Genomic DNA, 22,352 nt, shown 5'->3' with positions numbered 1-22,352 from the left:
GCCCGTTTTGTGACATCATGACAACATCACTCAGCAAGGAACACCCGCTTTTTCCATTCCTGCTTCCTTGTCAAGGGTCAATACGCGAGATTGGCCAGAATGGTGTCTGACCAGGATGACTTTGTTAAATAATGTGATGTCCTAATGGGAATGTTGCAGAAAAGAGGTTACCCCTTTAACTTTGTCAATGACATAGCTGAAGGAAGTTAAATCAAAAAGAGCTGGGGGTATTTATTCTACACTCCTGGAGAAACCTGAAGGTTTGAATAGAACCTATGGTTTGGTCAAAACAGACAGTTTTACTAGGGCATGTGTCCTGCCCTTCACTAAGGATTTTTTTAACATTAGAAGCATCATTTATGATTTTTGGACCATTTTTTGTTTGGATTGGAAGATGGACAAAAGGTTGGGGGAAAAACCTCTTGTGGTTTACAAAAAGGGCACCTCCTTGAAAGGCCTGGTGGAGAGGAAAAAGTTAAAGGCAGGCCTAGGTGGAACTTTTAAATGTGGGAGGTGTGGACAATGCCCCTATATATTGGACACTGATTCCATTAGAGTTAGGAACTATGGTAAAATTACTACTAATAGGAAATGTTACTGTTACACCAAGGGAGTGGTACATATTGCAACCTGTATGGTATGTGAGGGGTACTATGTGGGGAAGACAATTAGAGCCCTCAGACAAAGAATATATCAACACAACTATGATATACTAAAAAATAAAGAAACCAATGCTTTAGTTAAGCATATAAAGGAACACCTGACGCATTATTTTACATTTTTTGTACTTGGAACAAGTAGACCTGGGTCCACAAGGGGGGGGGGGCCCGATGATGACTTCCTTGAATATTTAGAGCTCAAGTGGCAGATCAAATTAAATGCATGTCAACCACCTGGGCTCAATGACAAGTTATCCATTAGTTCTGTATTAAAACTAAAATCAGCTTTTTTATGTGATTTTATTTAAGATCTGTGTTTTAAATCATACTTCAATGTCTATGTGGATGGTTGGTGGCAATTGGTGTGTTGTAATTGGCAGTTACTGTGATTATGTGTTACTGTCTTTTTAAACTGCTTAATTATTTTGCAGGAAATTATGTTTGTTTTGTCAACCAATGGCTGCAAGGGTTAGGGTATTTAAATTTGGCATTTTTTGTATTCTCTTGTTCTAATGAAGTCTTGTGATTTTGATGAAAGTGCTTAACTTTTTACAATAAATTTTCTGGATTTAGTGCTGCAGTGTTCCTTTGGTGATCCTCTTCATATATATTTTTTACTTGGTTTTGGTGTTCGTTATTTCTAAGGTATTGGGAGCAAATAACTAGACAGGGGAAGGTAACAAAACTGTAAGATGCCAATAACTTATTTGGACTGCAGGTTAGAGACTGCCTCCTGTATCAAGGATTGCTATCAGAATATAGACAAAGAGAAGGAAATGGGGGGGGGGGTCCTAAACAAAAGACCAGCAGTGGTAGAATTTTCAGTAGAATCTAGAACAAAAGTTGCCTTTAAGAAAGGAATAATTAGTACAGCAGATAGATTCTTACAATTATCATGCAAGATTTTATCAGAAGAGGTTAGAAAGCATTGAAAGAGAGATTGGATAATCAAGTCAGAAAAAATGGGGGATATATTTATGTCTCCCAAATATGCAACAAAGTCTAGATGATTTAGGATCTTTGGAAGTGTTTACATAGGTATTTTTATACCCAAAGTAGACTCCAAAAAATTTTTCTTCAGGTAGACATCAAATGTTGGAGGTGTGATGGGGAAGAAACAGGTAACTGGGAACATATCTTCTGGGAGTGTAATGAGTTGTCAGACTTTAATAAAGATTCCCTGATGACTGCTCTGTCTGAGATGGTTTCACTAATTTGCTCACCCTAAAGAAATAATTTTTTGAGCTATGACAGAGAATTGGAATTGCCTAGACATAGTAAGGCCTTGCGGAGTCTAATTATGATGGCTGCTAAAAAAATGCAATTACTAGAAAATGGAAATCAAAGTATAAACCAACTTTACTAGAAGTAGTGAAGATAGTAAGAGAGATAAAACAACTGGAACTGGGATCTTCAGAAAAGGACAGGAGCAAATTACATAGGAAAAAAAGGGAATTGTGGGATCAATACATGCAGAGGAGGAATGAGGTTTAAAAAAGGTAGGATTTAAATGAGCTAACTAATGGCTGTCTGACAATAAGTGAATATATTATAAGTGATGTACAATGTTTCCAGCTACAGTTGTGTCAGCATAGTTTATAATGCAAAACTAAATGTCATGAAATGTATTAACACATGTTTCAGTAAGCATGACTTCCCTTGTAATTGTCACAATGACAACACATCCCTGAAAGTAGATCTCACAGTCAAGGATCTAGGAATTTATGTCAGCAATGGACTATTCATTGACCATCATGCATCCACTACTGTAAGGAAGTCCATGTTTAATTCCACAACTTATATTCTAAAGGTTTGGCATACAGACCCAGGGATGCAATCATTCTACTGTACTCGTCTCCCATTACTTGATCACTGAATACAATGTTCCTTTCAGTATGTATATATACAAACATTTGTAACAACTGGAATGATCAAAATGCTTTCTCACTTAAAAAAGACAAGGACTCAACATAATGTAGACAACTTCAAAGCCTCATCCCTCTTCTCAGTATCACACAGGTTATTAAAAAGTGACCTCTACCTGGCGTAGAGATTTAAAACAGACCCTATCCTATCAGACTTATTACACATTCACAAGCCCAATGGTAGTGAGAACACCTTTCAAGGGATCTCAATCTGTTTTGCAACATTAACAGACCATGTTGATGGGGCAGGTATGCAGCACAGAGAACACTGTATCTATGGAACAGTCTTTCACTTCACATAAAGCAATGAACTTCCCCTATGTTATTCAAATGTAATTTGAATAAATGGATGGGTAATCACAAATTCACCCTCGGTTTATCAACCACGCCCCTGAAGGACAGGGGCAACAAGTAAATGTCCCAAAATATCCTTGTTCTGCCATTCCAAGGGTACTAATCAAGTTATAAATTCACACAGACTGTACACAGGACACCCAGAGTCTATATGAAATCATCCAGTGTTGGTTTTGATTTATTGTGCAACTGCTTGGTATGAAAAGATTTTTGATTTTTATTTTATTTTTGTCTTTAATTTTTACAGTTATAACAATGTTTGACTGTGAACAATAGTGGACATAACCTATTCTGCACGTGAAATAAAGAAGGTCTGGCATTTTAGTTTGACACTAATGGTATGGTAGGTCAGAGTGACTACTTAATTATTTTCCCTTGTAGTGGTTAGCTCAGTGTACTTGACACTAGTTTCCATATTGTTTCTGTGATTCCCTCACATAATTTGACTTAAATTGCTAATAATTTTAATTTTTTTGAAACCTGCTATCACCGATTCCATCTTTTTTAATTTTAAAATTCTTTGTTTGCAGCTGAAAATGTATTCTTTAAGTCGGCATTTAATTAATGATCCACTGAAACACACTTGTGTTGCCCAGTATGCTAAATGCTGTTTCAGGTCAAAAGTTGGATGACTTGCAATTACTAATAATAAATCCAGATTTACTGAAGTTGACTGAAGTTGACTGAACTTGTGTTGCACAACTATTGTTACATATATTGACTATACTGACAACATAAATAATATTAGGCAAAGTGCAAACACATTTAAGAATGGGAGTGTCCTCTGCCAGTGAAGATCACTCAAACCTTATTAAACATAATCTTGCCAATAACAAATTTGAAATTCAAGATACAAACATTCTGCAATATGAGGACTCAGCATATAGAAGAAAATGAAAGAAAGGGAGAAGTGCACAACAAATAACTACCAATAATGTCCATAATGCAAGGACAATACATAAAAAAGGGACACTATTTTGTTATGAGATCACAAGGAATAACAACATTTTTCAATCCAAAAACATTCAGCCTTCAGAAAATGACACTTTTTCCCCAACAAAGAAGGTAGAAAAAAGGGAAAGGGAAGCCAAAAAGGAAGCAAGCTATCTTAAATTTGGAAGGATTAAAGAACATTATTGTAATTAAAAAAAAGGGGGGGGGGACTGAAGTTGACAACATGGCTCAGGCTGATCCACAAACAAAGACAGCTAGATGCTTGCAAATGAGTAAGTGCTGAAAACAGTTAGATTAATAAGATCAGTGGTGATGAAGATCATTTTGTAACAAACTGACAGATGAGATATCACTGAATTAGAAGTGGGAGATTCCTTACATCTGTTCAGAAATTATATACTAGCAATTGAGGAGATTTAATTATTAGAGGAACTGATACTCACATTTGCAACAGAAACTCACATTTGCAAAGAAGATAATGAACATTGAACAGTGTTATGCTTACCAGGAACAAAGATGTGAACAGGGTCTACCTACACAGCTCTAACTGCCAGAGGTGGAATTCCTTCTGAATCCTAGGACAGTCCAAAAAATAAAATATTCAAAATACTTTGCTTTGAGTCAATGTAATCACGTCCACTCTTGAAAGTGGCAAACATGATCTGAGGAAGAACTATGGACACGTACATCTTGGGAGTTCTGGAATAAGCTTGGAAGCACTAGCCAGAGTTGCTGAATTAGATCCGATAGAGAGCTACTTCCAAGTCAAATCGGACAGATGTAATGAAATAAGATCTTTAAGTTTAATGGATACAATTTTGGTATACAAGTTTAAATGATAGTGATACTAGCAGCAGGACAGTTCTAGCCCTGACAGTCAAACAGATGGCTTTTTTAAAAAGCAAAAAGCAATGCTCTCTGCACAGCTAAGGAGAGGAACGGACCTATTTTGTTTTCTACCATTTGTCGCAGTATAGTGTTAGCAGAGGAGGTCAAGGCAAGAACTGGGAGGGTATACTCAAGATTACTCATCAAGACATTTACACTAATAGATTTCCCTATTTCAGCTGTGAGGAAAAGGCTGTTCAATCAACCCACTGGTATCACATATCGTACAACAAAAATTTAAACATGTCTTTCATGCGAGCACTTCAGCATCAGAATGATTTACCTGTGGTATCTAAAAAAGATGTAATCCCGTTGATTATGAAATGTAGCAACCTGGCGTCCTACAAACTGTGGATCATGTGGGAAGAGGGCAGCAAACATGCGCCCCACAATATGTCCCAGCCTTGTAGAAAAGTTGTTTAGTATCACTTCGGGTATATGCTCAGTAGGATCTTTTCCTCTTCTCTTAACACAAAAAAGAAAAAGAAGAAACGAAAGAAAAAAATTCTCAAATTAAAAAGTAATTATTCAGATGCACATTTAAAAATAAAAGAAAGTTAAAATTTTTCATTTAGGCAGCCATTTTGTTTTGGGTTCAGCAGTGAAGGCTTCTGATTAACATACAGCAGGCCTCTCCTGAAAACAGTAATACGAGTAAGAACACTGTAAATCATAAAAAGCATACATACAAGTACATTAAAGGTACAACAAAGCGAAAACGTAATACTTCAGGACTGCAGACCACAACAGATTAAACTGTCACAACAGAATAATAATTTATTGTGTTAAACAATTTTCAAAGGCAATGTGCTACCAATTTGCATCTATGTCATCAGCCACCAGGTATTGGGGATTACAGGGTAGTTGCAGTGCAGCATAAGCTACAAGTGATGACTAAGTGTTTGGCAAAGGGGCTCAAGAAGGGCAACAGATAAATTCTAGCTATACAAACATGGCAGACTACATGAGCAACCTGTCTTTTCTTGTTAACACAACTACATAATGTACCAATGGATGATCCAGAAATAACAATGAAAGGTACAAATACGACTGAAGTGGAACACGTTTAATGCAAAGTAAGCACTTTCACATCCAAACTGACGCTTCCTCAGACTCCATACAAATCACATTAAAACAACTATTTAAATATGGAACAAGTAGCTCAAAGCATCCAATACAAAACCAAAATCATTAGGAAACAAATATGTAAAACAGAAATACTAAAAACTGCACAATTCTCATAAAACAAATCTTGTACAATACAAGTCAAAATATCACATTCAATATATATAGTGTATAAAAACAAAAAAAGGTTTGAAATGAGAGACAGCCTTACAGAACTATCTTCAAGTTATAGAGCCGAGTATATTTTCTGTGTTATTCTGTATTATAGAGCTAAATTGTCTGCTTGATATCTGTGTCTTACTGCTCTGCAAATCTATAGAAAACAGTATATATATTTTTTTATAATTTGCACATTCCTTACATCTGTGTTGAAACTGCTCCCCCACCCCCCTCATTTCCTGCCTTGTCTTTCAGCTGATATAATTTAGCTAGTGCTGTGTCTCCTTTTAATTAACAACCTGTATTCAAACTGGAACCTTAGTTTGAGAGACAGCCTTACAGAACTATCTTCAAGTTATAGAGCTGAGTATATTTTCTGTGTTATTCTGTATTATAGAGCTAAATTGTCTGCTTGATATCTGTGTCTTACTGCTCTGCAAATCTATAGAAAACAGTATATATATTTTTTATAATTTGCACATTCCTTACATCTGTGTTGAAACTGCTCCCCCCCTCCCTATTCTTGGTTGTAGTTTAAATTTGGTGGCTTTTGCAGTGCCCGCCCCACTGTAGATTTGATCTAAGACACTCCCCCAGGACATCTCTTTACCGCATTCTACCTAATAAACCCTTTCTGCACTTGGTTTTAGTCCTTTTTAATTAAAATTTTTCAAACTGTGTGTGGACTAATATTGCTACATATTCAAGTGTGCCAGCTTGCACTGCATGAGAATTGTATTTACTACTGCTTTTGCTACTTTTCTAAAAAAAAAAAAAAATCTTCTGCTTTTACTGTACTTGTGTTTCTTCCTACTTTATTTTGCTTTTGCGTCATCTTAAACGTTCTCAATTGTATTTATTACTGCTTGGTGTAACTCATTCTAAGCCTTTTAGTTTAAACACTTGGGCTTCAGACCAGTTGTTTTACATTGAGAGGGTTTGTGGTCTGCACTGTAGTGGCAGAACAGGTAGCTTACATCCCTCTAAGTTGGGAACTGCTGATTGAGGGCTCAGTGTCTGTTATTCTAAAAGTATATTAATTCTGGTTTAAGCACTTGGGCTTTCAGGCCAGCTATTTTACATTAAGAGGGTTTTGTGGTCTGCACTCTTGTGGGAGGAGAGGCTGGACTCTGCCCTTCTGAGCTGGGAATTTCTGGTTGAAGGCTTATAGTGCATGCATATCTGAATTTCTTCTTACTGAAATTGGTACACCTTGTTTGCTGTAGCATAGACTAGATCCAGGCCTGCTGAATCTAGCTTTGTTTGTATAACTTGAGCACTAATCCAGGCATTATTTAAAGTATTCAGTTGTATTTATTACTGCTTGGTAGTAACTTGGTTAAACTGTAGCTATCATTCCAAGTCTTTTGGATTAAGCACTTGGGCTTCAGACCAGTTGTTCTACATTAGGAAGGTTTGTGGCATGCACTGTGGTGGCAGGACAGGTAGCTTTCATCCTTCTAAGTTGGGAACTGCTGATTGAGAGCTGCTGATTGAGAGCTCAGTGTCTGTTATTCTTAAAGTGTATTAGCTCTGGTTTACGCACTTGGGCTTCAGGCCAGTTATTTTACATTAAGAAGGTTCGTGGTCTGCACTCTTGTGGGAGGAGAGGCTGGACTCTGCCCTTCTGAGCTGGGAATTTCTGGTTAGAGGTTTATAGTGCCTGAATATTTGAACTGTATCTTACTGAAATTGGTACACCTTGTTTGCTGTAGCATAGACTAGATCCAGGCCTGCTGAATCTAGCTTTGTTTGTATGCTTGTTATTTCCCTGGAACGCTAATTCCACCTAAAACGCGGCTTCTCAGCGCTTCTGTGGATCCCTAGTGATATCTGCATTCCTTACTGTACTTATTTCCTTGCTTCGCTTGAAAGAAAGTTACTGTTTGTTGTTTTTGCATTTAAGTTACCTGTAACACATTGCACTTGTTACCTGGCACTTGCTCATTAAAGCAATTATAAGTCAGCACTAAAAATTAAAAACCCTACACCCTCGCTCCCCATTGGCCCTTGTTTTCAATTATAAAGGAATTCCCAATATTATTCTAGCATGTCCAAAGGTCAGTTGTCAATCTCCTCTCCGGTCCAGCTGGTGAATATGGGAATCTTGAGGCAATGTTACAACTGCCTCATGTACACAGACAACCCTCTCCTCCTCCCATCAAATTCCAACACATGTGAGAGATGCAACCATATAGCCAAACTGGAGGCTAAGCTCTCTCAACTCAGTACTGGCATAACCAGTCAGGAGGAGAAGGAAACCACACTCACTACAATTCCAGTCTCACATAGACCTACCACGACAGCAAACCAAACACATAATCACACAAAAACATACTCGGAGGCTCTAAATAAAGATCTACCTAAGCAGCAGAGACCTCCAAAGCAGACACCCAAGCAACCGCTACCCCAAAACAAAACACGTGCAACACATATCTCACAAAGCCAGTGTGCCGAACAGTCACAGCCCTTCAGGCTAAACAACACACCTGATACACTTGTAATAGGTGACTCTATCGTCAGGCACACTGACGTCCCGCTCACCAGGCTGAACAAGGAGAAGGTCACGGTGAGCAGCCTGTCTGGCGCTAGGATCCGCCACATAACACAAGCACTCAGGTCACTCCAAGGCAAGTACAAATATGACTCAGTCATTGTCCATGCTGGTGTGAATGACCTGAGACGTACCTCCCTGGACTACATGAAAAGAGACATAGAGGAGCTCTCTGAGCATGTAGCCCAGGCTGGTATGACCCTGACCTTGAGTAGCATCTTACCCTCACCAAGAATGATGGCACAATATGAAGACAAGATGATCAATTTCAACAACTGGCTTAAGTATTGGTGTCATTCAAAGGGGATCCAATGCCTGTCAGCTTGGGATGATATGCACGACAAGCCACGATGCTTTGCTAGGGACGGCTTGCACCTGTCACCCCTGGGCTTTCGGATATTGGCAAAGGCTCTTGCTACCCCCATAGTGCCTTTTTTAGGCAAGGCTCAAAAGATAAACCCACCTCCATAGGTATCACAAGGGATAAGAAACTAAGAGTAATGCTACTCAACGCTAGAAGTCTAAACCTCAAGATGCACGCACTCAAAACTCTCCTTAGCATGGAGAACATCGACATCTATGCAGTAACAGAAACCTGGTTCAGGACTCACGAGAGCACCCCAGCACTACCAGGTTATACCTCATACCATGCTTTTCGGCCCCAAAACTTGGACCGAACCACAAAAGGAGGGGGAGTATCGATATTCATCAAATATACCCACACCTCCAGGTTGGTGGCAAAGCACAAAGCATCAGAGACTATCCATGTGCAACTAACAGTGGGTAAAACTGCCTTCCAGTTTATAGCCTGCTACAGACCACCCTCCCAAACCCAGGAACCCCACTCGGCCTTCCTGAGAACACTGGAAAATATGAAGGTCTCTCCAAACACCATTATATTGGGCGACTTCAACTACCCAAACATAGATTGGGAGCATTACTCTAGCTCCAACACCCTTGCCCAAAAGTTCCTAGAATTCATAAACTCAAATGCTATGGAACAACTTGTTACCACTCCCACAAGAGGGGAAAACATACTGGACCTGATCATCACCAACATGGGGACTCTATGCTCCAGACCAGAAGTGTATCCCTCACTGGTAAGATCAGACCATAAACTGATCTCACTGGATATTCACATCCCGACCCCGCCCCCTGCCCAGAAAACCACAGTGAAAAACTTCTTTAAAGCAAATTTCACACTCCTCAAAACCGAGGTGGAATCTTTCAAAGCCCCCGGGCCTGTGGAAAATACAGCCCAGACTGCAGAATCCTTTATAAATGCATTCTATGAACACCTTCAGGAATGCATGGATCATGCAATCCCAAATAAAACCAAGACCCAATCCTCCAAAGGCAGACGACTTGTCTGGTGGACCCCAGCCATAAACAAACTATACAATAGAAGGAGGAAGCTACTACATGATAGAGCAAAATCCCAAAAAGGGAAGGCATCTCTGATCAGTATTAGCAAAAAACTAAGGGCACTCATAAAATTGTCAAAGGCCAGCTTCGAGAGAAAAATTGCACAGGACACTAAAGATAATCACAAGGCTTTCTTTAGTTATGTTAGGAACCTGGGTGGGAATTCTCAGATATGCTCAGAATTAGTCCAAAACGACAAAAAATACACTGATCCCACAGACATTGCCAACATCCTAGCTGACAGGTTCAGCGCAAACTTCTCCCCCCCCCCACCAAAAGGGCAAATATCTATCCCAGCAGAGTGCTGCCCCCCGACATCTCAGATGCTCAGGTGGGAGCCGCCCTCTCCAAAGCAAAAAACACAGCATCAATGGGACCAGACGGTGTCCCAGGCTGCGTCCTACATGAACTCCAAGAAGAGCTAAACCCAAACATAAAACTACTGTTCAATCTCAGCCTTACTACAGGATATGTACCCAAAGAGTGGCGTACAGCAACAGTGGTCCCTCTCCACAAAGGTGGTGCCTCAACGGACTCTGGAAACTATCGCCCCATAAGCCTGACTAGCCTGGTCTGCAAAGCTATGGAAAGGATCATCATGGACCTCATAAATAAAGATATTGGGGACCTACAGACACTGGATCCTACCCAGTTTGGCTTTGTTAAGGGCAGATCCTGCCTCTTAAACCTGGTTGACTTCTTTGAAACAGTCACCAAGGCCATTGACGAAGGGAAGGTGGTCCACACAGCCTATCTGGACCTCGCAAAAGCCTTCGATACAATACCCCACTCAGGCATTATAGATAAGCTCACCAGCTTAAATATAAACACCTATGTCACTAGATGGGTTGCAAACTGGCTCAAGGACAGAACCCACATGGTTAGAATTGCTGGAGCCATGTCAGACTCCAAGCTAGTTACAAGTGGTGTCCCACAAGGCTCAGTCCTGGGACCTCTCTTGTTTGGTATATATTTCTCGGAGGTACAGGCCAACACGGAAGGACTGTGGCTGACCAAGTTCGCAGATGACTGCAAACTGGGCGCCATAATCGACTCTCCAGCCGACACAAGCATCCTCCAAAAGGGCCTCATAGAAACAGACAACTGGTGCCAGAGCCATGGCCTCAAGCTAAACGCCAAAAAGTGTATAGTCATCCCCTTTGGCAAAAACAAAGTGCCCACAAATTACCACATAGGTGGTAATCTATTAAGTACAGAAGAAGTCATTAGGGACCTGGGGACCCAAGTTGATAGCAATCTCTCATTTGACAACCACGTGGCCAAAGTGGTTAGAAAAACATTTTATATAGCCCACCTAATCATGAAGGGATTCACATCTAGATTAGGGGAGGTCATCATGCCTCTTTATTATGGGCCTGATGAGGGATGAGTAGAGTACAATGCCCCTTTTGGGATGTACCTTAGCAAACACCTGCAGCAACTGGAAAGACCCCAAAAGTACCTCACCAAGAGGATCAAAGGGCTCAAACAGATGCCATATGCTGCCCGGTTAAAGAAACTCCAGCTCTACTCAGTGGCATACCGCCTGCTCAGAGGTGACCTGTGCCTGACGTATAAGGCCATGTCCAACCCGGAATTAAGGGACATGCTGCACCTCAAAAAATCCAAATCCCAATCGAGCTACACGCTCGAGAGACTTGAACCTCAGCACTGAAATAAATAGGACATGCTGGAGGGACAGATTCATAACCCAGAGGCTCCCTTCACTATGGAATAAAATCCCAGTCCAGGTTAGGCAGAGTCCCTCATTGACTCTCTTCAAGAGGAATCTTGATGAGTGGATGGGAGATCATAGGTTTATCCCGGGTATCACTTCTGTGTCACTGTTAGACAGAGGCACAGTATACTAACCTCGAAAAAGGGCATAGCAAAATTAATTTAAAATGGGTGGCGAAAGCCAAACATACTCTGGCTAGGCTTATAAATGCCCTAGGGCAGATAGCCTAGTATGAACCTATGAACCTATAAACACAAAACATATATATATATATAAAAATGTAACACAATAAATATATCCCTATACATCAGTCTTAACTTATTTATTCAGCGCTCTCTCCACTAAAAATGGTTTCTATGAAACTATCATTTACGCCAAAATATTTATTTAACAGGGTGAAGTCTAATGATCCATTTAACCTCTAATTTCTCTGTCATATTCTTAATATTACCTATGCAGGGGGTTCTAAATGCTAAGGGCTATAAATCTAAATGCGTGCGTGTCAAACCCTTCTTACATACATGCCTAGTTAAGGCATTAGTTCCATCTTCCTTATTGATGGCATAGATATGTTCCCTAACACGTTCTCTTAAGGTCCTACTAGTCTTCCCAACATAAAATACAGGACACCTAGTACAGTAGGCCAAATTTACTAAATATCTAATTCTACAATCAGCAAACTTATGGAACTCGTACACCTTCCCAGTGGTTGGGATGGATAAATCTATCTGTATTACCTATATATGAACAGAAATTACATCTTCGACAACCATACATACCAACCTTCTGTGATATCATATTCAGCTTACTCACACTGGTATTTTCATAGTATAATAATCACCTCAGAGATTTGGGTGGCCGCAGTGGTTAGCATTGGCGCCTCACAGCAAGAGGTTCTCCGGTTCGATGTGTGGAGTCTGCATGTCCTCCCTTTGGTCGCGTGGGTTTCCTCCTGTAGGTGGATTGGACACTCTAAATTGGCCCTAGGTGTGAGTGTGTGCCTTCTGTGGAAGGTTGGGGGCCGGGCTGGCAACTCGACACTGTAAAACTCCACTGCCAATCATTAGCGGACAGGTGATCTGCTGTGGTGACCTCTAACTGTGAAAAGCCGAAAGAAGAAGAAGAATCACCTCAGAGATTTATTATTCTTATAGGCAAAAAGTACAGTTGTGTACACTTACCATAAATGTAGATGTTTCAGTGTACTGTTGCAATCATATTTGGGTTATCCCTACCGGGGTAGCCCTCGGCCAGCCCGAGTACCAGAGGCTTAGTAGTTCTGTGTCGGTTGCTGTTCGCTTCAGGACTGACGTCAGGTCGTCAGTAGTATAAAATAAGGCAGCCAACGCCATTACATCAGTTTTTCTTGCCCTAACCTGTCAGGAGCCCCCAAGTAGGAGTGAGGTTCTGGTGGAAGAACCCCACCAGTTAGAAAGTAAATACCAATATGTCCCTTGTAAGGAAAAAGAAGAAAGGGGGATGGAGGGAGGGAAACCAGGACTGCAAAAGTGAAAACACTCGAACATCTATATTTATGGTAAGTGTACACAACTGTACTATGTTCTTCGTGTTTCACTGTTGCAGTCATCACATTTGGGTTGATTTCCAAAGCTGAGGAAATGGGTGAAGGCAGTCAAGGAAAGTAGAGTATGGCTAGGATGCCCTGCAAGACTGCAGAGGCAAACCCTGCCCTGGATTTGGAAAAGAGAGGCAGGTGGTAATGTTTGGTAAAAGTGTGAACAGATGTCCAGGTGGCAGCTTCCAAGATGTCCCTGGTGGGGACTCCTCTGAGGAAAGCTGCAGAGGTGGAGGCTGCTCTGGTGGAGCGAGTCCTGACCCCCTTGGGGGGAGGCTTTCCATATTGTTTGTAGCAGAAATGGATGCAGTGTGCTATCCATTTGGAAATGGTTTGTTTGGAGATGGCTTTGCCTTCTGCCCTGTAGCAATTGATCAGACCTTCTGAAGGATTTGGTCCTGTCTAGATAGAATCTGACCTGTCTGTGCACATCTAGAGAGTGCAGGATTCTTTCTCCCTTGTTCTGGGGATTAGGAAAAAAGGTGGGCAAATTAATGGATTGGTTGAGAGCCACACTGGACATCACCTCAGGCATGAAGGATGGGTTAGTTCTGAGAAATATCCTGTCAGCATGGAAGATGATGAAGGGTTCCACAGCCATGAGTGCTTGCAGCTCGGTGAATCTTCTGGTTGAAGTGATGGCCAGAAGGAAAGCTGTCTCCCAGGAGAGAAATTTTAGCTCTGCAGAAGAAGCTGGTTCAAAAAGGGGCAGTGTGAGGTTTTCCAGCACAAAGTTAAGGTCCCAAGCTGGGGTTGGTGCTCTTCTGGGTGGCCTCAAGTTGCTAGCCCCTCTTAGGAACTGTTTAATCAAAAGGTATGAGAAAAGGGGCTGCTCAGTGGGGAAATGGGCATGAATTTTTATAGAGGAGAAAGAGAGGCCACTGTGTAGTAGGTCAGCTAATTAATCCAGGATGAGATGGAGGGAGGGCTGTGCCGTATTGGCTCCCTTAGCCTGGATCCAGGTGCAGAACCTTTTCTATTTGTCAGCATAAGACTTTCTAGTGCTAGGGCATCTGGCCTCGCATATAACATCTATAACCTGTTTACTGAGGTTGGCAGCTTGCTAAGTGGTCAGGGAATAAGCCAGGCTGACAAATTGAGGGTCTGCAATTGGGGGTGCAAGAATTCCCCTTCCCTCTGGGTCAAGAGGTTTGGAATCTGAGGAAGATGCCAAGGTGGCTGTGGGGACAGGCTGCGCAGCAAGAGATACCAGAGTTGATGAGGCCAGTCTGGAGCTATAAATATTGTCCCTGGTTTTTCCTCCTTTATTTTGAGCAGTACCCTGGGGATGAGAGGTAGTGGAGGAAAGGCATAGACTGATAGATTGACCCAGGGGAAGGACAGGGCATCCACTTTCAAAGCCATGCAGTGATGCTCACTGGTGCAGAATTTGCTGAGCTGATGGTTGGTGTGGGAGGCAAAGAGGTCAACCTTCGGGGTGCCCCATTTCTGAGCTATTAGGGTGAAGGTTCTTCTGTTGAGCTGCCACTCGTGTGGGTCCAGAAGACTTCTGCTTAACTGGTCTGCCAGAGAGTTTAGAGAACCTGGTAGGAATCGTGTTAACAGGTGTAGCTGCATGGCAGAGGCTGTGATGCCAAAGGGTCATGGCCAGCCTGCATAGAGGGTAGGAGCGAGTCCCTCCCTGCTTGTTGATATAACACATCACAGTGGTGTCTGTTTTGACCAGAACAGCCCCTGGGGAGAGAAGGGGCTTGAAAGCTATCAAGGCGTGCTGGACAGCCATCATCTCTTTTTGGTTGATGTGAAAAGGGATTTTCTGCAGGCTCCATTGGCCCTGTATGCACCTGCCATCCAGGTGTGCACCCCAAGCATAATCTGAAGCATCTGTGGTGAGGGTCTGGGTGGCGGGGGGTGATGAGAAAGGTAGTCCCTTGTTGTGGGAGCAAGCTTTTGCCCACCAAAGAAAATCTTTTCTGAGGCAAGGAATTATAGATATAAGCATCTCCAGGTCTTGACAGTGTTGACACCAAAGCCTTTTTGGGTACCACTGAAGTTTCCTCATATGCAGTCTGGCATATGGAATGAGTAAGTATGCAAGATGCCATGAAACCCAGAGCTTGCAGGATCATCCTTGCAGATAACTGGGGTCTGGTGGCAAGTTGAGGGAAGTAGGCTGCCAGGAAAATTTGCTTTTCTGGTGTAAGGAATGTCATGTGTCCAGGCTTGGCACCTGTTTGGATTTCTTTTTGTTGATTGTGTACCCTAAGGAGGTTAGTAGGGTCTTTACAAAGGCCAGGTGCTTGAGCAGCCTTTCCTGGCTGTCTGCCTGAATAAGGCAGTCGTCCAAGTATGGGTAAATCTGGATATTCCTTTGTCTGCAAAAAGTAATGGCCAGAGCCAGACATTTTGTAAAAACTCTGGGAGCAGTACATAAGCCAAAGGGATGTGCAGAGAACTGAAAGTGTTGAGATCCTGCTCTGAAACGGAGATGATTCCTTGATAGGAATGTGGAGGTAGGCCTATTTTAGATCTAGGGTGGCTAGCCAAGCTTCCTTGGACAGCATAGGTAGCAGCTTGCTGGAGGGTGAGAATTTTGAATTTAGCGATCACCAGGAAGGTGTTTAGAATGGATAGATCAATGATGGGGTGCCAGGTGCCCTCTTTTTTTGGGCACCAGAAAATTTCTGGAGTAGAAACCGTGGCATATCTGTTCTGCAAGAACGTGCTCTACTGCCCTCATACAAAACAGGGAAAGGATTTGCTTTTGAGCCTCTGCCTAATGGTTTGGAGGCAGATCTGGGAACCCTTTTGGGGTTGGAAGGGTGTGGAAGGAAAATTTGTACCCGAGATACTATGTTGAGAACTCAGTGGTTGTTGGTAATGGTGGCCCAGGTGCTTGCGTGAAAGGAGTGTGTTCCTCCTAGGGGTAAGTGAAAGTGGGTAGAGGGACAGGGAGAGGGAGGGGAGTCATTGTGAGTTACCATAATGGGGTGGCTTAGAACTTCCTGGTTTTGAAATGGAGGTAGTCCACTGCTTAGATCTCTGCATTCCCTGTGGCTGCTGTCTGGGGGGGGGGGTCTGCTTCCCCGTGGCCTGGGCTGGACAGGCTTAGTGGGAGCAGGAAAGGACCAGTGCTTGGTCTGACAATGCCTGCTGAACTTGGGTGGCTGGACCTGTAAGAAATCCTTAACTGTCTGCATAGATTTTGCTTTTTCTTCCATCTTTTTTGAGACCTTTTCTGCCTTAGTGCCAAATAAGTTGTCTTTGTGCAAGGGGGGCATCCAACAATTTAGATTTGACATGGTCTGGCAGGGGCTGTTCCTTAAGCCATGCATGCCTTCTAATGACCGATCCAGTGACTGCTGCCCTGCAAGAAGCTTCTAGGGCATCAAAATCACAGTACAAAGTGTATTTAGTTACTTGACTTGCAGAATGCATTAACTCTTGTAACTTTTTAGATTCTGCACAAGCAGGGAAGGAAGACATTTTTTGTTTGTGGAGTTCCAGGGTATGTTGCTGAAATTTTAGCATATGGAACTGACAATTTAGTGCCCTGACAGCAAGAGTAGCAGAGGTGTATACTTTTCTACCCCATCCGTCTAGTGCTCAGGAATCCCTATCTGAGGGGGTGGGCTTCTTAATAGAGATTGCTTTAATCCCTTTAGGCCCTTGACAAATTACCTCAGGGTCAGCAGTAGGATTCTTTTTAAAAGAATTTGAGAGAGTCAGTGATGCTATAGTACCTGTCTGGTTTTCTAGGTGCAGGAGGGAAGGTGTCAGGAGTCAAGGTGGAAAACATCCTCCACAACATCCAGGACTGGGGGGGATGGCCAAGGGTCTGTGCTGTGGAAGATCTAAGAATTCCCGGAGTCTCTTTTTAGACTGAGGGTAGTCTTGACTCTCCCACTGGAAATGGTCCCTTAAGGTATAAAGGGTTTCCCCAAAGGAAAAATCCTCTGGGGGAGAGGCTGAAGGGATGGAATTCGCTGCATCAGAATCCTCATAGGTAGAGAGGGGTTGCATGTCTTCATATTCAGATGCATCAGAGTCATCTGACTCTTGTTCAGACAAAACTACAGGGGACAGATCTCTTTTCCTTTTGGAGGGGGTAGCTTGGCTTCCCCTGATCAGCAATGATATGGTCTTCCGCTATTTTAAGCATTTGAGACTGAAACAAGAAGCAGGTGTCCGAGATTGGGTCGTCGGTTTCTTGAGTGTAGTTCATACACTGGGCCTAAAAAACTCGGTTATTTTCGAAAGAACGGTAGTTGCAAAGATGATGTTGGTTTGTGTCAAGAATCAGTAGTGCGAAGGACTTCCTTGGGAGCCGGTGCCTGCTCAGCGGCTCCAGACCCAACCAAAGTAGAGACGACAGCAGGATCTTTAGTTGAAGAAGAGTTTTGCAGCATACCGGACTCTGAAAGGGTCTTGGTAGCTGCCTGCGAATCCACAGAAGCAGGCATCAGGGGCTCCGAAAGCACCTCAGGACCGGAGAACTGATGACTAACTTAACGGAAGCATCGCCGGTAGGTTTGCACCTGTGCAGTCTGTCTCTACGTTTTTTGAGGAAGATCTTCTGTCCGATGGCTTACTGAAGCCATATTGGAATTCGAGGACTGCAAGCGAAAACATCTAACTACAATAAGGGCCCGATAATGGATAGTTCTGGCGTTGAACAAAGCACAGAAGCGACAACGGGGGACGTTGTGGTCTGGGCCTACACAAGTGACGCAGTAAGAATGAAAGTCTCGGTGTGGTATTTGCTTTCCACAGGCGAGACAACTATTAACTTGTTCTGACATCGGTTAGAGAAAGAAAAAAGAATCCCCAACGGGGTACTTAGCTTTAGAAGACTTCAACTTCAATTCGGCAGACGAAACTCAGGTAGCGGCTGATTGGCACTCGTGCGAACTGCTTCTGCTTCAGGCTCCACTGCAAGAAAGACTGATGTAATGGCGTCGGCTACCTTACTTTATACTATTGACGACCTAACCTCAGTCCTGAAGTGACAGCAAGTGACGCAGAAATAGTAAGCCTCTGGTATTCAAGCCGGCTGAGGGCTACCCTGGCAGGGATAACCCAAATGTGATGACTGCAACAGTGAAACACGAAGAACATTTAGGTGTTTCAGCAACAAGTTCTCTGAGTTTATCATCTGCCATTGGTATCTTCCGATCCGTAAAAATAACATTCCAAATAACTCCATTACTCGTAGTACAGGGGACGACCATTCTACAGCTATTTAAATCCTTCGTATTAACTTTTTCTGTATCAGCAGCATCTACTTTATAATTTCTAAAAATGTACCCTTCCCTGCTCTATCTTATCACCATTTATGGACAAAGAGTACTCAGTGGATTATAGGATCCAAATCACAATGTAACCTACAAACTAAGGTTTAGAACTGTAAGTTATGAGGCAAAAGCATAAAAAAAAAATATTGTGTTCTGCTACAATCTTAAAGGAGTCAAGCTAACTTCACAATGTACAAAAATGGTATTATACGCAGCAAATAAAGCCCCTACCAAGTCAGATGCAACAAGGCTCTCAGGCTCCGATATGTAATCAATAAAATAGGAAAAAAATAAGAAAAACATAGAATAATAAAAAGCAAACTTACTTTAATGTCCTTCCGCAAACGAACGTTACTCATTTTGAAATGTGCAGTTGGTCCCTCTGGCAAATGACTTAAAACCAACCCATCTGTTAAGTTTAAGTTAAGAAAAACAGTACACTGAAAGATAAATTATCTGCAGGCGCAGAATACTTAACAAGCCTTCTCCATACTGCTTGTTAAAGAAATACTCTAGTGGCCATCTTAACATCTAAATAATATAAACCAAAAACACAACCAATCTTTAAAAAGAGACAGCCATCTCTTGATTGGGACTTGCTACTTAGAACCATCTGCCTAACAACATCAAAAACCTAGAAACCATTAAAAGTTTCAAAGATGCAGTCAGACAATCTATTTACAGAATCTATGCATAACTGCTACTACGCCAGTGGATGGGTAGCTTACCACCCCATATCACAAATAACTGAAAACTTTTCTCTGCCTCAATATGGCATTTTATGCATGCATATTTCATAGGTATACAAGTATATGTTTATGCATTTTTATGTATGACTGCATGGTACTTTATGCATAACTTGGCTTGTAGTTCCTTTGTATGAACTTCTCTCAATGCACACTAGCTGGATTTTTTTTATCTTACTGTATGTGCATCTAATACATCACATAGCAAAAGTTAACATTTACTCATTCAATATATGACACTGTTGATTAATAACAGCCTAATGTATTTTCTGATCTTTGAACTTCGATTATGTCTGAAAAGGATAAACCGACATTTCCACTTACCTAGTGAACAAACAGTAATAAATAAATAAGTGAATAATTCAACCTAAATTAATTTACTGATGGAAAGGTAAGGTGTTCTTCCCGGTCAGCTTTCTCATCTTTGACTAAAAATTCTTCTTTCCCAGACAAGTTGAGGTACTGGAGCTATGCATTTCACAGATAAGCCACTTTAATTTCCCACAAGCATGTAGAAAAAAATATGACTACTCAACCATGTTATCAAAGTTATCTGGAGACAACAAAACATACAACTACTTAACAAAAGCTCTAAATGAATTTTCTACTTATGTCCTGAGCATACCAACTTAGTCGCTGCTGCATTTGCTCTGATATTTACAAAACTGCAGGTGGTCTGATGAAAAAAAAGCTTTTTTAAAAAGTCACAGCTACTTAACGCACAATTCCCAAATTCCAGCTAAAGCAGTATAAACATTCACCCCTTAATCAGTCTAAAAACGTTCACATTTATTTCCCGGGGGAGCCCATGAATGCTGCTGAGCAGATCACAAATACACAAATTTCCTAAATCCTGAACAGGTAATACTGTTTTAGTTTGATAAATAAGCATATGTTTTCCACTTAACTTCTATCAGAGAGGGCAAAATCAATGGGAAGCAGCTTCACTGACTGCAAGGCCATTCACTATAAAGAAAAGCAAGTTAAATGGATTAATTGTCTTACATTCCTAAAGGACAAACTATTTCCATTAAAGTAAACATACTACCTTGGCATAAGACTTCCTGGTAGCAAGCAGGACATGTACAGTTCCTTAATACAGTCTGCAGCTTGCAACAAAACTGAGTTGAAGACTGAAAGGTGAATCCTGACAGTTCTTATATTAAACCTTGAATTAGAAAATGGGCTTACTGTAGGTCAGCACTCTGACTGGAGAACGAATGTATTAATGTATAAGTAATGCCCAGTGAAAAACAAGTCTTCCGCTTCACAGCAGCTTATCTAGCCGCCGTGGAGCTCGGATTGAAAAAAAGAAACGTCCGCCATTATTTTATACTCACTAAGCAGCGCTTCTGCTGTTTAGCGAGTGTAAAATGTCAAAAAAAAAAGGTGTGTGTGTGAGTGTATGCATGTAGGTCAGTGAAAGTGAGAGCGAGTGAGGTGTTATTTGCCAAGCAGCGCTTTTGCTGTTTAGCGAGTGTAAAATAAAAAATAAAAAAAAAAAAAAACACGTGTCAGAGACTATATGCATGTAAGAGAGAGAGAGTGTGTGTTTCTGTCTGCATGTGTGAGTGAATGCGTGCAGGAAATCAGAGACTGTGTGTGTGTGTGTGTGTGTGTGTGTGTGTGTGTGTGTGTGTGTGTGTGTGTGTGTGTGTATGCATGTTGTGTGAAAGCAGAAGAGACTGTGCATGTGTGTATGGGAGAGAGAATGGGTTCTCTGCAAAATTGTTGTGTTTTACTTATGTATTTTTTTTAATATATTTTGGATGTAAAATGCTTCCTCCAACACCATTACCATATACTACAGCAAGTATGAAACATTAGGCGGAGGAACGACTTTACATCAAAAATATATTAAAAAAAATACAAAATAAAAAAAAATACATAAGTAAAGCACAGCAATTTTACAGAGAGCCCATTCTCTAAGCGCAATAATTTATTTATTTATTATTTATTTATTTATTTCCAGTTTGATAACCGGGGAAGTCCACTGGGCCCGAAAGCCCATTTTCAGTGGAGGCCCGGGGAGAAAAGCTCCATAAAAATACATTACACACAAAAACACTCTGTGTTCTAACAGATTAACACTTTAACAATTTCCAAAAATGTAGCACATTTGGCAGTATACTTCAGAAATTAATATAATTATGAAACTGTATTGTTAGTGAAGTAGAGAGAGATAAAAGGAAATTATATATAGATCTTGAATGCAAGAGCAGTAAAACAGATGAGAAGTGAAGAAGATGCAATGAATTTAAAGGAGAAGAGGTGACAGGAGGAAGATGAAAAAGTATGGATATCCAAAAAATAATGCCCTCCAGGGTGTGTGTTAATGTGTAAATAATGCCCTTCCAGGGGTGTAGAGGCCCTCTGCCTGCGGCAACGGACCTCAACACCATGGGGCGGGCATTAATTACACATTAACACACACCCTGTCAAGCATAATTGCTTGCTTAACAAATGCCTTGGCATGGCTTTAGCAGGATAACTTGTAAAATAAACGGCCAGAAAATAATTTATGGCTTTTCACACCAAGGTCTGGCAAATGGCCATAAAAGTATTATAAACAAATTCCTAGGATGGTTAGGGACAGTCTTGCCTGCAACTATTAAAACTGTGGAATTCATGCCTGGGGGGTACTGACTGGATATATTTAACTGTTTCTGTGTACACAAGTATTCATATTTTAACAAGCTGACAAGAAAAGCAGGAGCCCCAAACGGAAAATATACTTTGAGTGTCCTGCATGTCACTATTAAAAAAAAAAAAAAAAAAAGGTGTTAGGGAAGATACAAGGAAGCTACTCCATGGAAAAAGCAATACTGATGATGATGGTGAACAACTGCCTTTCTGAATAGGTAGTAGGGTCAAAAATCAGTGGCACACTAAGAATGGATAGCAGAGATGTACAGTAGTTCTCAAAAAGATTGAAATTATAAGCTATTCTGTGAGTGAAAGGACAAGTTGTTAAAAAAATGTGGATCGGGTACT

General features: G+C 41.4%; 1 protein-coding gene across 1 annotated transcript in view; it reads right to left on the bottom strand.

Moving 5' to 3' along the window:
* RPF1 (ribosome production factor 1 homolog) overlaps positions 1 to 22,352 on the bottom strand; it is a 251,272-nt gene that overhangs the window by 115,886 nt on the left and 113,034 nt on the right. Inside the window, exons 6-7 of the mRNA XM_044085715.1 lie at positions 18,939 to 19,021; positions 5,064 to 5,245 (exon numbers count right to left, since the gene is read on the bottom strand). Coding sequence (XP_043941650.1) covers positions 5,064 to 5,245; positions 18,939 to 19,021 — 265 coding nt within the window. The remainder of the gene's footprint in view (positions 1 to 5,063; positions 5,246 to 18,938; positions 19,022 to 22,352) is intronic.

This window comes from Protopterus annectens, chromosome 10.part0, assembly GCF_019279795.1.
Source record: "Protopterus annectens isolate FY-2018-M chromosome 10.part0, PAN1.0, whole genome shotgun sequence".
Lineage (NCBI taxonomy): Eukaryota > Metazoa > Chordata > Ceratodontiformes > Protopteridae > Protopterus > Protopterus annectens.
Note: the sequence above shows the minus strand (reverse complement) of the source record. Positions and strands in the feature narration are given on the sequence as shown.